Genomic DNA, 15950 nt, shown 5'->3' on the forward strand with positions numbered 1-15950 from the left:
AACATCTCCGTGAAATTTCTACAGCTTGTTCTGAGTTTGCTTTTCTGGCATTTCCTGTCATCTCTTCAGTACAGCTCCACAGTCCAACCACTAACTGGATCATTTGATTGGCAGTTGTGGCAGCAAATAGGATGTGAGTTATCAACAAGTCGGCTTTACCAATACCTTATAAAAGTCAGCATATTTGTCCCACATTTTTCACAGCATCTGGTGTTCTTTGTGAATCAGCCTGTGTTGTGAAACTATGGCAATGAAGCTGATTTGTGGTTGTCTTCTGGCACTTGCCCTGCTTGGCTGTCTGGCAGATGCTCAGTATGGCAAACATTCTCAGCAGCCCCAGGTGCCACGGCCCCAGGCTCCGAAATACCCACCACCACAGCAGCCTCAGAGACCACAGCCTCAGCAGCCTCAGCAGCCTAAGCAGCCTCAGGGGCCCCTGCCACCTGTTTTTCACTCTTGTGAAGTCGATGAGCACTACAAGATACAGTGTGGGGCTCCAAGCATCTCTGCCGCAGAGTGTGAGGCTATAAACTGCTGCTTTGATGGACGCATGTGCTATTATGGCAAAGCTGGTAAGTATTTCTCTATTCCTTGCAGAACTACATGAATATCCTAATTTGACCCTTAAAGTGATGTTACATGTGTTCAAAGAGAATAGCATGAGCACTGGTCTTTGCTTTATAATTTGTCGTTGTCAGTGACTCTTCAGTGCACCAAGGATGCCCAGTTCATTGTGGTGGTAGCCAGAGATGCCACCTTACCCAACATCGACTTGGAGACAATTAGTTTCCTTGGAGATGATCCAAACTGCAGTCCTGTTGGTACCACTTCAGCTTTTGCCATCTACCAGTTCCCTGTCACTGCCTGCGGCACTGTCATGATGGTAAGGATCGTGACTCATTTGACTGTTTGATTTGATTTGAGTTTGATTTTGTCAGAGAGTAATCAAGACTGAAATACTGTTAACTTACTGTAGGAGGAACCTGGTGTTATAATCTATGAAAACAGGATGTCCTCTGCATATGAAGTCGCTATTGGACCCTTCGGAGCAATTACCAGAGACAGCAGCTTTGAGTATGTGCTTTTCTTTCCTTAAAGTAGTAAGACAATCCAGTGGTATCGAGTGGTATTCTGACAGACTGACATAGACCTGATTTCTTCTCTCAGGCTGCAAGTCCAGTGTAGATATATTGGCACCACAGTTGAGGCTCTGGTCATTGAGGTTGGCCTTGTTCCTCCACCACCCCCACCTGCAGCTCCTGGACCCTTGCGTGTGGAGCTCAGGCTGGCCAACGGACAGTGTAATGTCAAGGGTTGTGTGGAAGGTTGGTATGAAGGAGATATTTTGTGCAGTTAGCCTTATTTGGCAGTGACTGTGTCAATAAACCAATCTTTCTGCTTGAGCAGAGGAAGTGGCCTACACCTCCTTTTATCAGGATTTCGACTACCCCGTCACAAAGGTGCTCAGGGATCCAGTGTATGTTGAGGTCCGAATGCTGGAGAGGACTGATCCAAACCTTGTCTTGACTCTTGGAAGATGCTGGGCAACTTCTAACCCCTACCCTCATAGTCTTCCTCAGTGGGACTTGCTAATTGATGGGTAAGTGTTGATCTGATGTGGAGATAGGTATACATATATGAGACATTTGTTGATGCTATACTCAGTACCTTTTCCACGTTCTCTCCTCTTGTCATAGTTGCCCCTACCGTGATGACCGTTACCTGACCACACTGGTTCCTGTGGGTCCCTCATCAGGACTCTTGTACCCAACCCATCACAGTCGTTTTATTTTCAAGATGTTCACATTTGTAGCTACTGGAACTGCCAATACCGGCAAAGGAGGAGCTGCAGATCCAGAGGTTATGACCCCTCTCAAGGAAAAGGTATAGGATCCAACCATCTAAGAGAAAAGGTTTTGTTTAGTTTTTACATTATTCTAATATCACATTATCTACATATTTGCAAGCAATACACTTGTTTTTTACCAGGTGTATATCCATTGCGACGTAGCTGTGTGCCAACCTTCTCTGGGAAATAATTGTGAACCCAGATGCTTCAGAAAGAGTAAGTAATTCATTATTGACTTTGATGATATATATGCTGGACTTATGGTTTGTGGTAGGAAAATCTTGTAACTTACTTAACCTCAAATCTGATAACAACTGACCATTGCCATGTGTTTTACACAGGAAGAGACGTTGGTGGTTCTATCAAGAGAGGCCTCAGAGCCGAGTCGACTGTGGTTAGCAGTAAGGGGATTGTCATCACTGACTAAAGTCATATTTAGTGACAACATCCAGACAGAACCTTCTTATCATGAAATCACTGTTCCTGATACTTCCTGGCAATTGACCAAGTTTCAAATAAATCTCCAAGTTGCTGAATATGTTGTCTGATTTCATAGAATATCATTCAGGTACATTATTCATACTATGACCTCACAGGCATAGCAAAAAAAAAAAAAAAAAAAAAACTAACACCACTACTGCAGAAATACACATATGACCATGGCTCAACACAAAGTAATTAACATCCATAAGATTCTAATGCCTGTTCTCACAGTAAAAAGAGGGAATGTAAATAAAAAGCCAATGTAATGGCTGACAAAAACATCCCACATTGTGGTATTGTCAATTGAAATTTCTGAATAAAGTTTAACTACTAAGTAACTAAATAAACTGACTTAGCCCTGGTCACACATACAGTTTTAACACATTGGAGCAATTTGTGGTTGTTTTGAATACCATTATGTATGTTTCTATTTGATTTATATGTTGTATTCAATAGAATTATGTGTGTTTTTATCTCGAATTTACATTTCTTTTCAACTTTTCAGTGTTTTTAAAGGACAATACCAGTGTTCTTGAATGTTGCTCTCAAACAGACCAAACATAAAGCATGGGTTACTACAAATACATACTACAAGAGTGTTACAAAAAATAAATAAATAAATAATTACAACTGTGGTAAGGCAACAAATTCTCTGTAACATGGACTTGGCGAATCACAAGAAGTTTACAGGAAATAATACTAATGAAAAAATATTTTTACTTTTTATTTATGTCTTAATCTGCTCACACCTCTACAAATAATCAAAATAAAATAATCTGACAACAGAAAATCACGAACAGACTTGACTTCAAATTAGGGGGGGCGCTTTTGTCCCCAAACTATGAGATTTTTAAAAACCCAACGAAAACACCTGAAGAAGTGCAAAATGCAATGATTTTCTGTGATACCACAAAGGCGTGCACGCCATTGTCATTGTTGACAACACACACTCCATTTCCCAGAAACCTTCAGTACGTTTGCGAACAGGAAACTGACGTGTACACTTGCCACCGAGCAACGACCAATGAACTTGGCATGTGAACGCCAAAATGAATTGTGATTGGACGTCGACTACGCCAGTTTGGCTCAGTCCGAATCACCGGTCACGGCGCGTGCGAGGTGAAAGAGACATCTGATTATATGATACTGCCCGTATTAACCGCCCCTCATGCGATTCAGACCATCCAGCTATGTATGGCTCTTCCGGGTAAGTCGCCAACTGTATTTGTCAGCGAATCCTGCCTGCCGTCCCAGACCCACATTTCATACCGGTCCTCCTTTACTCTCCGCCCGGAAACACACGATGCAGTCGAATGTAATTAGCGAAGAGGGCTTGGACAGAGCAGACAAACCGGGACCGGGGCTTTTAAGCAACATTCCTGCTGTCATAACTGAAGACACGGATCCCCCGGCAGAGAAGAAACTATTGGGAAGCACGCTTGTCGTCAACGAGAGGAAGTTAAGGACCCCGAGTCCCCTTTTTGGGGCCAACTGTGACGACGACTCAGAGGCAGAGTCTTTCCGGGATGGGAGAACAGAGGACGTCGATCGGGACACAAGGGGCAGAGCGCTTGCTTGGTGCCGAGACTTTCTGTCCGGGTCGTGGAAGACCATCAAAGAGGACGATTTTCAGATCAGCATCGTCAGGTAAAAAGCGTGTCAGTGACAGCGGCACGGAGGAATGAATCCCCACAAGGTCCTTGTCATAATCATAGAGGGGTTTTAAGATAGCCTCTGTTACACTTTGGTGCAGGGTCCACTGTTATGCTCCCATGTTCTGCAAAAATGACTTCAAATTGCCACCATTTGTTGAGTCCAAATCTAAAAATATATATCATTGTTTTTACCTCCATGACAGCGGCCCCCCTCCCCTTTTGGGATTACTGCTGTTATATCTGCATGCATGTTATGAATATGAGATGTGAGCAGTTCAACCCAAGTGTGAATGTCTTTCTCGGGTTGTTGAAGGATTTTCAGAATGAATGTATCTTGTATACACTCAGCTTGAGGACTCTTGATCCTCAGGTTGGGACCTATTAGCTTATTGTTGTTGCAGTTTTCTCAGTTTGTTATTACCGTTTATTGATGAAAGGAGCCCTCTGCTGACCAATTTAAGCTGAACACTGTTGACAACAGGCAGACAAGGCAGAATGGCTGATGTACTCTAGCAGGGGTCGAGGCCTGCAAGGGTGAACACAACATAAAATCATCTCCTGGTGTTGTCTGCTTGATGTTTATGACCTGCTTCTGTGGGCTCATGTTCACTTTGTTCAGATGTGATGACACTGATGTTTTTCTTTTGCAGTGGGGGCCTGAGTAATTTGCTCTACCTGTGTGGTTTGCCTGACCATGTGCCCTCTGTGGGAGAGGAACCTCGCCAGGTGCTCCTCAGGATCTACGGTGCCATCTTACAGGTTGGTCTGCCGTTATTTGTCTGTGAATGTGTATGGTTGCACATATTTAATTCATTATGACAGAGAGACAATTCTACATAATTTTTGCACTCAATCTACTGTCGGAGAGTCATTGTCCTCCACATGTCAGTGTGAACCAAACCGTTGTTCTGTGTTCGACTGTCTGTCTTTCTGTGACGCAGGGTGTGGACTCCCTGGTGTTGGAGAGTGTGATGTTTGCCATCCTGGCAGAACGAACCCTTGGGCCAAAACTTTATGGTATCTTCCCGGAGGGACGCTTGGAACAGTACCTTCCGGTATTAATGCACACCTGAGTGCACACACGCACACATACACACACTGTGTGTCTCTCCTGTAAAGCATTCATCGTGCAGGGTCGATGTAACACCATCATTTCTGTTGTGATTTAAAGGTCCAGGTGCAATTAGCTTGATCTAGTTCCTACTGTAGAGGAAGCATTTGTAAAAGAAGTCATTCCACTCTGTCTCTGTTTTCCCAGAACACCCGCATGCGCACAGAACAGCTTTCAGACTCAGCCATCTCAGCTGAGATTGCCACCAAGATGGCGCGTTTCCATGAAATGCGTATGCCCTTTAACAAAGAGCCAAAGTGGCTGTTTGGGACCATTGACAAGTAAGAATGCCTCAGGGTCGCTCTCTGTCTCCTATTAGAACCGTCAATCTTTTAATAATTAAATGTACCTTTTTTCTTTTTAGATATATGGATCAAGTGATGAAGCTTAATTTTGTACGCGAGGCACATGTGAAGAAGTACAAGAAGCTGATGAAGTTGGACCTACCTGCCGAGCTGGACAGCCTCCGGTGAGTCGGGGCACAGGTCTCAAATGGCCAAATACTGTATCTCGCATGGAGTGACATTATACATATGATATTCATAAAGTGTTAAAGTTGTGGCAGGTGTGGTGAAGGAAAAACTGTAGCATGAAACCTCTAGCTTGGCCTCTCCCCCACCAGTGCCCACTGGAGTAAGTCATGGTTAAAATTGCTTTGAAGGCAAGTAGCACAATGATGATGCAATCCTGAACTCAGGCCAAGTGCCAGCTAGATGTTGCTCAGTCAGAGGCATCTCATATTACCGTCTGTAATTTCCATCTGCACTTAGGCAGAGTGGCTGTTTAGAGCGAACTGCTTACATGTGAGAGCCACAAGCATTTGATTAATCATCATGTCCTCGATGATGAGAGTAACACATTAGAGCAATTGTATACTGTATATCTACCCTTCACTGTTTATTATTATTTATATTACCACTGTATACACATTACTGCTCATTGCACTTTTGGTTAGATGCTGAACTGGATCTCGTCTCACTACGTGTACTTTGCGCCATGACAATAAAGCTTAATCTTATCTAATGTAATTGAACGATTAAATGGGTGTGTGCAGACCCTCTTGTCTGCTGATGAGGCTGCAAAGTAACTTTGCTGACGTGGAGTCTGAAAACCAACGTGGGACAGCTAATCCGGTGTGATGTCATTTAGCATGAGTTGTGGTCTGCGTATAAATTACTTTTGCCAAATTTGAACAAAATGTCAACTTGCAGCATAAAACACCCCCATTGGGACTTAAACAGTGTGATTTATTTTGCTGAAAAGTTTTGGTTGCTAAGTTAAATTGAGGATACAGTCCTAACTGGTACACTGTGTCCTCATCACCAGACAAGATAAGACTACCACTTAAATGTATTTAGATCATGCTAACAGTAGCAGTAAAATTAGCTAATATATGTTCTATGAAAAGACTTCATGTGTCATGGATAAGGCTTTAGGGGTTATGATCGGAGATTTGTTAAACAGAAGAGTTTAATCCCAGTGACAGCTGTGTTTTTGCTTTCAGCCGAATGGCCAACCTTTGTCCCAGTAACTCCACGGCTTCGCTGCTGAGTCTTTCTGGCCGTCTGACCTCTGCAGCCAACAGAGCATGAGCCCAGTGTTTATTGTCCATGTTTATCTATGAAAGCACTTGTTATCTTGTGGATATTGTATGTACCAGTCTGACAACGAAGCTGACATGAGGTGTAACAGCCACTGCTTGGAAATCAGCTGGCATTCTGCTGCAGCCATCTGAAGTCCTCAGACTTATCTGAGCTGATAACATGTCTTTTGCCTACACAGATAAAAGACTTCTATGCACTCATTTTCATAGCTCATTCAAATCATAGCTTGCTCAACACCATTCATCAATTAGAATGAGATCTAGTATTTTTCTTTCCGCTTTAAAGACTTTGTTTATTCAGGATTTCAGTGACTTACTCCCAAACTTTAAGAGAGTTGCCACTTTCTCAATCACACCCACTAAGAACATATTGGGTAATCTGACCGGGTTCATTCACCACTGGTTTGAATTGCTTAGTTTACTTTTGATGCCTCCATATGTACCTTCTGCCCAGTACAAATAGTGACTCTTTCTCTCCTCTCTCTTTCTCTTTTATCACCTGCTCCCTTCATCTGGCTCTTGTATCCACAACAGTGCGTTGCTGGCAGCGACTCCGTCACCAGTGGTGTTCTGCCACAATGACATCCAGGAAGGTAAAAACAAACAAAACATATCCTGCAGGCTGTAGTGTAGTTACTAACAGGGACTGCTCACACTCAGGTGCTTCGTCCTAGGAGTGAAAATGAGCCTTTGAAGTAGATGTTTTAGTCAGAGATTTAGGTTTCTCATGAAAGGGACTGTCTCACCAAACAACCTAAGATGATTTTACATCCTCAAGGTTTGAAAATTATACCCATATGTGATTGCGATCAGGGCTGGGTGATAAAATGATCTCAATACAGGATCGTGATGAGATTTATGTCGATAACAATGACAAACTTTGGACATTTCTTACTCGATATGGATAGATCTGACAGCCTATCTCACTGCACAAATGACTGCTGCCCCTGGCTGTGCTCTCTGCGTCATGACCTCTTCGTATGAGGGCGGGGCTGAGCTCGTCACACACAGACAGTGGACAGCAGTGTAGCTTCAGAGCAGAGCCCACAGTGGAGGGAATGAAACAGACTTTTGGATGTTTTGGTGATTGGGCAGCACCTGTGAAGCTTATGATGCATATGCAATGAGGGGGAGGAGAGTCGGCAGCATTTAGCATGGCCAAAGCCTCCTTAAATATGTTCAGTTCCTTTTGTTTACTTTTCACGTCCTGAAACCTTTCACAAAATGCCTGAGGGACTTTTCACACTCAGCAGCATGTTCAGGTGTCATAGCAGCTTTCGTTCCTGCTCCTCTTTCCAGTTGCACTCGCCACAGCTTAAATTCATTACTGATGATTTTACATTTGAAAGCAGAGAGCTGAGAGGCTGGCTGGAGTTTAAGGTTCAGCTCTGAGGTTCTTAGCTATTAGCACACCTCAAAACTTGCCAGCATAACACTGTCTGAGCGCATGTGTTCTCACAGCTCATCCACTTTAGCAGGTTTCAAGCTGTAACCATATACGTCCTGGAGGTCTGGAGGTTCCCCACCCCTGATTTAGATGTTAGTCAATTATGTTAAGAATGATATGTAGTATTTCTGCATTAAAATGTCTAAAAATGACTAGACCCATCTTATATATTTTGCTGAGCTGTGTACTATTGCAGATTATCCCAAATGTTATGAACAATGTTCAAACCTGAAGAAATCCGTTATTTTATTCATGGTAATGTGGAACACAGGAAACACCAGATGATGCATCAGAGAGTGAGGAAGGAAGTCGAATGTGACTGAATAAAACTTAACTACATGACCTCGCCTGTGAACATACCTGACTGACTAGATTTTCATCAGCACTGGTGGCTGTTAAACAGTGAAGACAACTCCCAGTACTTCACAGCTTCATCAAACTACGTCTTTTGTTTTCATTGTGTAGTTTATGTGACTCGGCGGAAGCGGCAGAAGTTATATACTGTTCGTGTAATAAACTATATTTGAAAGTTCAACCAATGACCCCTCTGGTCAGTATCAGGCTGCTCTTCAAACTGCCAGCATTATCAAATTTTAGATGGTGAGAAATATTGATATTGATAACTATGGAAGAAAATCACCCTGTTGTGATAAATGTGACTGATATAACTCATCCCAAAATCAGGTGCATTAGTATGCTGCCATCACAGTCTCTACTCTTCTGGGAAGCTTTTCATTTTGAACCTGATATCAGTGATTTGCTCCCTTCAGGTACCAGATTCAGAAATGTTTGGCACTAAAAATGGGTGATAAGGCCCCGCTCACAGTCAGTGTTCCACGAGGCCACTGCTGCCGTTTCTTCATGGGCCTGTTGTTGCAAAACAGGAAAGGGTCTTAGTCAGATTGTTGCTACAAGTTTATAGTTCTAGTTTTAAACTGTACATTATATGTTGTAGCATTAGTATTTACCATTGGAATTAACTGTGTTTTTCTATGGAAGAGCTTTTTTTTGAGACTCCAGAAGAAGTTGATAAACCATAAATACCCTCCATTATTCACATATGTGCAAATACACATGGACCACTCACCAAAGCACCCATGTGAGGTGACCAGTCTGAAAAGATCAGATAATCAGCGCTGTAAACGAAAAACACTTTCATTTTGCTCGCTCAGCAGTTAGAGTGTGACTGGTCGGTGTGGATGATGGTCGTGTTTTTTCCTCTTGTTTTGCTGCTGCAGGTAACATTCTGATGTTGGAAGACCGGGACCAGAGCTCAACAGACAGACTCATGCTGATAGACTTTGAGTACAGCAGTTACAATTACAGGTAAAGGATGAACTCTTACAGATTTGGCGTAAAGGATAGTTTACTTACCGAGTGCTTTTTTTCCTTTCTTTTTTTAGATTCTGCCCTTGTGTGTTAATATGAATAATAATCTATTTTGTGTAGAGGGTTTGACTTTGGGAACCATTTCTCTGAGTGGATGTATGATTACACCTACAACCAGTGGCCCTTCTTCAAAGCCATGCCGGAGAACTATCCCACCAGAGCGCAGCAGGTCAGTCTAAGCCCCTTACTTTGACCCAATCCCTGCTCTTAATACAGGCTCACAAGAATCACATTTAAACAGAAAAGCTTAAATTTGCTTGCTACATTGCACTGTAATGATTAATTTCTAAGAGTTAAAGGTAAAAATTAAGTATTTGCAGGGAAAACTTTACACTTAGTTTTAATTCAAAGTGTATGGTAAATATTAGAGAAAAGGTCAAATAGTGCGAGTAGAGGTTTGCCACTGGATGAAAGACAAAACCTGCCATTGCTTTAATCAGAAGCTTCAAATGCACCAGACAAAGATGGTAGTGGAATACTTCTCCCTCAATATTTCACCATGCAGCATCAATGATTTTAACCATTAAAACATACAAATATTTCCAGTTTTACCATCACTCTGATGATAAGTATTTGAACACAGTTGATTCAACTTGTTTGTGCTCGGACAGACACTGTGTACCACATTGCTGATGTTTTCACCCGAGGTCTCAAGTAATCTCCTCAGGGAATCAATGTTACGAGTATTCTGGTTATACAGCGCCATCTAATGGTAAAACTTGTACGTGCCACTTTGAGTTTAAGAGTTTGAGTTTATCATTGTGTGATTAGGAGAACACGGAGGGCTTAGACAAATAAGCATGTAACAAACCATCATTTTACTCCATTTATCAAACATGTCACAAATCATTTTTTTGTGTTTTTTTTTTTTTTTTAGCTTCATTTTATCAGAAATTATTTGTCAGAACAGAGGGGACACTCTGACATTTCCATGGACCAGACCCAGATCGAAGAGGACATGATCATTGAAGCTAACAGGTAACATGAGGTGTTCGAACACAACAGTGAACACAACCCTTGGGATGCTGCGTGAAATATGAATAAAAACAGAATGCAAGCAGTTGCAAATGAACTATGTCCACCGTTCACCTTTTGTTTTATCTGTGTTTTACACATCACCCCAGTGTTTTTTTTTTAAATCTGGGTTAGTGCAGAGTGAGCAGAGGCCTTGTTTTGTCATGACTTTTGCGTTGGTTTGTAGGTATGCACTCGCATCACACTTCCTCTGGGGGCTGTGGTCCATCATTCAAGCAAAGATATCCAAGATAGAGTTTGGATACATGGTAAGGAGATTTTTTTTTCTTTCACAGTCTGATGGAAGCTGCATGCAACACCTGTTTCACCACACACGATATGTTTGTCACTCGTGTATTTCACAATAAATTTTACTAAACCTCATCTCACGGTCAACCTTTTTGTTTTCTAGGACTACTCCCAGTGTCGTTTTGATGCCTACTTCAAGCAGAAAAAGCTCTTCTCCTGATTCCCCACCATCTTGGTCAGACTGTAATGTCTCATTTATCTGTCCTCATCATTCTTTAAGCTGAAGTCCGCTCCTATGCAGCTCTGCTTATGACGAGCAATATTTTGTGGAAGGAAGACATTTATGTTTGAAGACAGTGCACAAGCACAATCTGAGTCTTTATTGAAGCACCTATCCTCATAGTGTGTGTGTTGTTAGAGCAGGTACAGCTCTATAATACTGAATGTTGAAGTTTCTCTGGCAACCATCATGTGTTACGGCCAGTGCTGGTTGTCAGAAGATTACCAACTTTTTAATTTCAGACAGTAAATCTTACTGTTAGAGTCATTTTGGTTTACTAGACCAATAGTATTAAGTTCATTGTGGAAGACTTTCAAAAAAATCTCTTTGTTTTAGTGTTTTTAGTCATTCTACCTCACTTCCTTCTTTTGATGTTCATTCTGAATTATGGTCTATAGATTCCATAGGGTCTGATTGTGACGGCATCCTCCGGTTCTTCTTTAAAGGTCCAAAAAAAGTTACGTTTAAAACTTACCTACATTCAGCAAACTTATACGAGGGCTATTTTTTGCAGGATTACTGTAGTTAACAACACTGTTAATTTAACATTAAAACAGTTCCATAGTGTAAGGCATGTAAATTGGTAATGTTAGATTTTGTGACCACTTTTGATATCAATTACTAACTGTACATTTCTGCTGCACCTTGAACTGCCTGCCTGTATTTAAATCAGCTTTTTCTTTTCTTTTTTCTCCCAAGAATCTGAACTTGGAATAGTTTACCATCTGTCATTCTTACTTATTTTATTAGATTAACTAAAATGTCCATCTGGCACATATTGTATGCAGCCACATCAACATGAAATGCCTAAATTAGATCCAACAATAATTGAAATCTGTGTTAGAATAAAGTCACATTGTGTCTTTCCCCCCAAGCTTATTTAAATGTGAAGCTGATTTTGACATTTTCTAGGAGTTTTTTATTGCCTTTATTTAAATTCCTTTATGAGTCTATTTATTTGGATTGACTCCTGTATTTGACACAATGTCACACCATCAGTTACGTCTTTGATGTCTGTTGTACATGTACCTGCATCAGTTTACTCATGAGAAGAGACTAGAAGCTTAACTGTGCCTCATTAACTACCTACAGCTGTGTTTTTTTAATGCATCATTGTCCCAGCACAGTTTATTTATGTTAAAACTAAAACTCTGTATTATCTTCATCCTATTTGCACTAAATATGTAATTTACGATAATAAACATATGTGCTCGCAACACGTGTTAATGAACCTGATTTTCTTTGCATTAACTATCTGTCTTAAAGGACATTTTAACAATAAGTGACTCTGATATGACTGCTAAGTAACTTGAGTGCCCCATGATGACGTCTAGAGCGGGGCAGGGGGGGAGGAGACCCATGTTTCATCCCAGAGGGTTGACTGTTGTCCCACCTCCATGTGCCAAGAATAGACCCGCCAGAAACAAGTTCACTGCCAAGGATCGAGGGACACTTCTGAACTAAACTGGATCTTTTGCAGAACAAACAGGAATTCTGAAGTTGAGGATGCAGCCATGTGGTGCACTGTTTCCTTTAGCATGCCTCTTCTCCTGGTCTTAAATGTCTGTTTTCAGCTGTTTGGCTCTTTGTGCTGTCAAAGCGCACATGACTGAGAGCTGCTGCAGGGAAAAGGAGACGAGCCTGTGGTACGTGGAGTAAACTGACTGCTGTGTTCTCCATTGCAGTGGCTGCTTGGAATTCTTTAGGGGGCTTGTCTTCCCTAATTTGGAGGACTTACCGTGCAATTCTGAACTTGTGACTGGAGCAATGGTTGTGTGAGAGGTGCAGAGCATCTTTAGACCTTCAGAGTTTTAACAGTATGATAGACAGTTTTAATGTTATAATGTGCTCAACAAACAACTCTCACTGAGATGAATCCTCTCACGCAGTGTTTCATGACACTTGTCGAGTGGATAAGCTTCTGGCTGAAATGTGGTCTTACAAGACTTTGGGGAGCTCTTCCACTTGTCAACTGGACAGCATCCCCAGGTATCACAGATAGAAGATCATGCAAAGCAGACACACAGGAGTGGAAAACCAATGAGGCACTGCGCACATACGACCTTGGAGATGGAGATGAAACCATGGTGACAGTCCAAACCAGTACACATGCCTTCCATGTAAGTAAAAAACAAAACACAGTTCTTTGAAAACTAACTGGTGGCTGAAGTTGTGGTTTAATCATGAATTCTTCAGGTTGACCTCAGGAGACTCTCAGAGTGCAGTGAGTACTTTCGAGCCTTGTCCCAGTCCAGAATGAGAGAGACGTCAGAGAGCCTCATCCATCTGGACCACGTGTCCTCCTCCATCTTCTACAATCTCCTTGAGTTCTCCTTCCATAATAAGTTTAAAGTCCCTTGGGAGGAGTTGGACACACACATCCAGGTATGCAGACTTCACATAAACGTGTATTTATCTGTGTCCTCGTTGGACATCTTATGCTCTCCTTTGCAAATCCAACGCTGTGATTCACCCCCAAAACAACCTACTACCTCTTGCTTCATCCCTCTCTGATTCTGGAGGTCAGTAACTATCTCCTGACTGAGGCCTTCCTCTTGGAGTGCCTGTCAGTCCTGGCAGATAAACTCAGCCCAGGTAACTGTTTGTCCTACCTGAGTCTGGCTCGGGAGATCTGCTGTGTGGAGCTGAGGATGACAGTGTTCACCTACCTGAGTAGAAACCTACTGGAAATGTCTCACCTGATCAAGTATGTAGCACTTAATGGTATAATTACATGACATCCAGGGTTTGCTTGAAGGACTGAGTTTGCTACATGTTTTTATCTTGTCCCTAAAACTGACTCAGGTGTCTGAACGATGAAGAGAGGGATGAAGTTGTCCACCTGAGGATACAAGGAGACCGACAGCTCTGCAGCCTCAGGAAAGAGAACCTGACATCTTGGAACGACCCAGAAACAGAATGTGCCCGACATATCTTCACTCTGCAAGGGTCCGAAGACAGCGGAGATTGGTATCCAGTTACAGAGCTTCCTTTCATGGCTGATAAGTGGTGTTTCACTACAGTGGTCCTGTATAACTACCTGTACATTATAGGAGGCTACCGGCAGCGTGTGAAGAGAGGGTGGGAGTTCAAGATGGCTTCCTTTAGATATAATCCCTGTACTCATACTTGGGTCGCCACAGCTCCTCTGATTAAGGTGAGACTAGCTTGTGAATCAAGCTCATAACCAGCCTGTCAAATCTTCTGTTGCCTTGTCTCCCTCAGTCATTTATATGACACTAATGGAAACTATCACCATCTGTTGCATCCACAGCACAGAAGGCACTTCAGTGCAGTGGCCTGTGAAGGCTGCATATAAGCTGTGGGAGGCTGGTACTTGGACTCACTGGTGACTCCAGACTCCAGCACGGCTCTCTATACAGCTGTAGAACGCTATGACCCGTGGGACGACGCATGGAGGTTTGTGTCCTCTTTGTTACTGTCTTTCTACTGGTAGGTTTTTGGGATGATGCTGAGAAACTGTGCTGCTCTCATTTAGTTGATACTTTTCCCCTTCAGAAAATCATCCTTCAGTTATTTGTTGGTGTATTAGTGATTGAGTCTCGTCTCCGCTTTAGGTTTGTCTCCTCACTGCCGCTCACTGACTTCCAGTTCACCATGTCCTTGTCCCATGATGTGCCCCTTGTCACTAGCCTTGGACACTGTCTGTATGTGTTGGGGAGCATCCAGAGGACTGGAGAGAAACTGCTGCTGCAGTACAATACAAGACAAGGTAAGACAGAACAGCATAGACCTGACTGACAAAAGAATATGTTTCTTTTACAGTCCAGGAAGTTTGTACTTAAAGTTTAGACCCTTTCCTAACAGGCTAATCTGGACATACGAAAAATAGTGTTGGTGTTTTCTCTCTGTCTGTTAGACTCCTGGTCTGAGCTGCTTCCCACTCTTACCAGAGCAGATGCAGACCTCCCTGCTCTTTACTTCCTGGGTGCCACTGACAGACTGCTTGTGATTGGTGGAAACAACTCAGAGAATGTGGTGACATCATTCTGCTTGCAGTCCCAGAGATGGGGACAGGTATGAATCCACCAAGGGACTGAGGTTGACACAGAGGAATCATTCCTCGGATTGAGAAATAGCTGGATTATGTGTATCTGAACAACAGTTTCTCTGTGTTCACATCCTCACTGTAGGCTCACAGAAATGCATGATGCCAGCACTTTACTCTGTTGATCTGAAGCACAAAAGCATCTTTCATATTCAGGTCTAAAGAAAGTCAACATCTCTCATCCTTTTTTCTTTTAAGGTGCACAGGGCTGAGAAAGTGGCATTTGCAGGGCAGGGGACAGTTGTAGGTGACCAGGTCCTGATGCCAAGTATAGAGCACAACACTGTTGCAAGGATGGACCTGCAAACTCTCTCCCTCAGTGCTCTTCCTCCTCTACCCATCTCCACCCGCTATGAAGCTATCTTTTATCTTCACTTTTAATGTCGTACTCAGCTTCTTTGCCATACTGTACGTGTTTTGTGGTTATTTTCGTGGCTGAATGTCATATGGCTGAAGTCTTTCTCAAACATAAGGAGATAAACTTCCTAGGTGGATTAGCAATGGTGGATTATCACTGTCTCTGTTTACAATCCTTACTCCTTCACTTTAAAGTTTGTTTTGAAGGGCAGACTACAATTAGACTTCAACTTAAAACACTGAGTAACTCTTTGAGAAAAATGTTTGAGGAGTACAGAGAATTTGACTCTATTGTAAATTATTACTGCTTTTAAGCGTGGTTCTGTTTGACTTTGGTTCTTATTGAAGAATTGTGTACAGTTACTGCTGTTCAGGGATTTTTCTTGGTCATTTATGAATAAAGGTTATTTCCAAAACAGTTGGGATGATGTGTGAAATGTGAAT

The 15950-nt window shown here is 42.3% G+C and overlaps 3 protein-coding genes across 3 annotated transcripts; all 3 read left to right on the plus strand.

The window, feature by feature from the left end:
* Positions 1-244: 244 nt before the first annotated feature.
* Positions 245-2276, plus strand: LOC143322069 (zona pellucida sperm-binding protein 4-like). The gene is made up of 8 exons (XM_076732962.1): positions 245-572; positions 699-883; positions 977-1074; positions 1168-1325; positions 1408-1600; positions 1698-1884; positions 1990-2065; positions 2191-2276. Exons 1-8 carry the CDS (start codon positions 245-247, stop codon positions 2274-2276), a joined length of 1311 nt encoding a protein of 436 aa, XP_076589077.1.
* Positions 2277-3430: 1154 nt separating this feature from the next.
* On the plus strand, positions 3431-12315 carry chkb (choline kinase beta). Its single transcript, XM_076733850.1, has 11 exons — positions 3431-3979; positions 4638-4746; positions 4929-5042; positions 5246-5379; positions 5463-5567; positions 7236-7294; positions 9387-9474; positions 9598-9706; positions 10415-10515; positions 10739-10820; positions 10964-12315. The coding sequence occupies exons 1-11, from the start codon at positions 3501-3503 to the stop codon at positions 11018-11020; spliced, it is 1437 nt and encodes a 478-aa protein (XP_076589965.1). The 5' UTR covers positions 3431-3500; the 3' UTR covers positions 11021-12315.
* An 849-nt stretch (positions 12316-13164) lies between these two features.
* Positions 13165-15530, plus strand: LOC143322707 (kelch repeat and BTB domain-containing protein 2). Its single transcript, XM_076734077.1, is given in 8 exon segments — positions 13165-13200; positions 13277-13465; positions 13603-13787; positions 13886-14237; positions 14355-14500; positions 14659-14813; positions 14961-15118; positions 15348-15530. Coding segments are annotated over 8 exon segments (1404 nt in total).
* Positions 15531-15950: the final 420 nt, after the last annotated feature.

Source organism: Chaetodon auriga, chromosome 6 (assembly GCF_051107435.1).
Source record: "Chaetodon auriga isolate fChaAug3 chromosome 6, fChaAug3.hap1, whole genome shotgun sequence".
Lineage (NCBI taxonomy): Eukaryota > Metazoa > Chordata > Actinopteri > Chaetodontiformes > Chaetodontidae > Chaetodon > Chaetodon auriga.

Bases quoted from the DNA above. Each gene is read 5' to 3' on its own strand.
- LOC143322069 (XM_076732962.1), top strand. From the start codon at position 245: ATGGCAATGAAGCTGATTTGTGGTTGTCTTCTGGCACTTGCCCTGCTT. The intron at 884-976 runs GTAAGGATCGTG...AACTTACTGTAG, and splicing joins CCTGCGGCACTGTCATGATG to GAGGAACCTGGTGTTATAAT. The intron at 1,601-1,697 runs GTAAGTGTTGAT...CTCTTGTCATAG, and splicing joins TGGGACTTGCTAATTGATGG to TTGCCCCTACCGTGATGACC.
- chkb (XM_076733850.1), top strand. From the start codon at position 3,501: ATGCGATTCAGACCATCCAGCTATGTATGGCTCTTCCGGGTAAGTCGC. The intron at 3,980-4,637 runs GTAAAAAGCGTG...TTTCTTTTGCAG, and splicing joins TTTCAGATCAGCATCGTCAG to TGGGGGCCTGAGTAATTTGC. The intron at 7,295-9,386 runs GTAAAAACAAAC...TTGCTGCTGCAG, and splicing joins CCACAATGACATCCAGGAAG to GTAACATTCTGATGTTGGAA.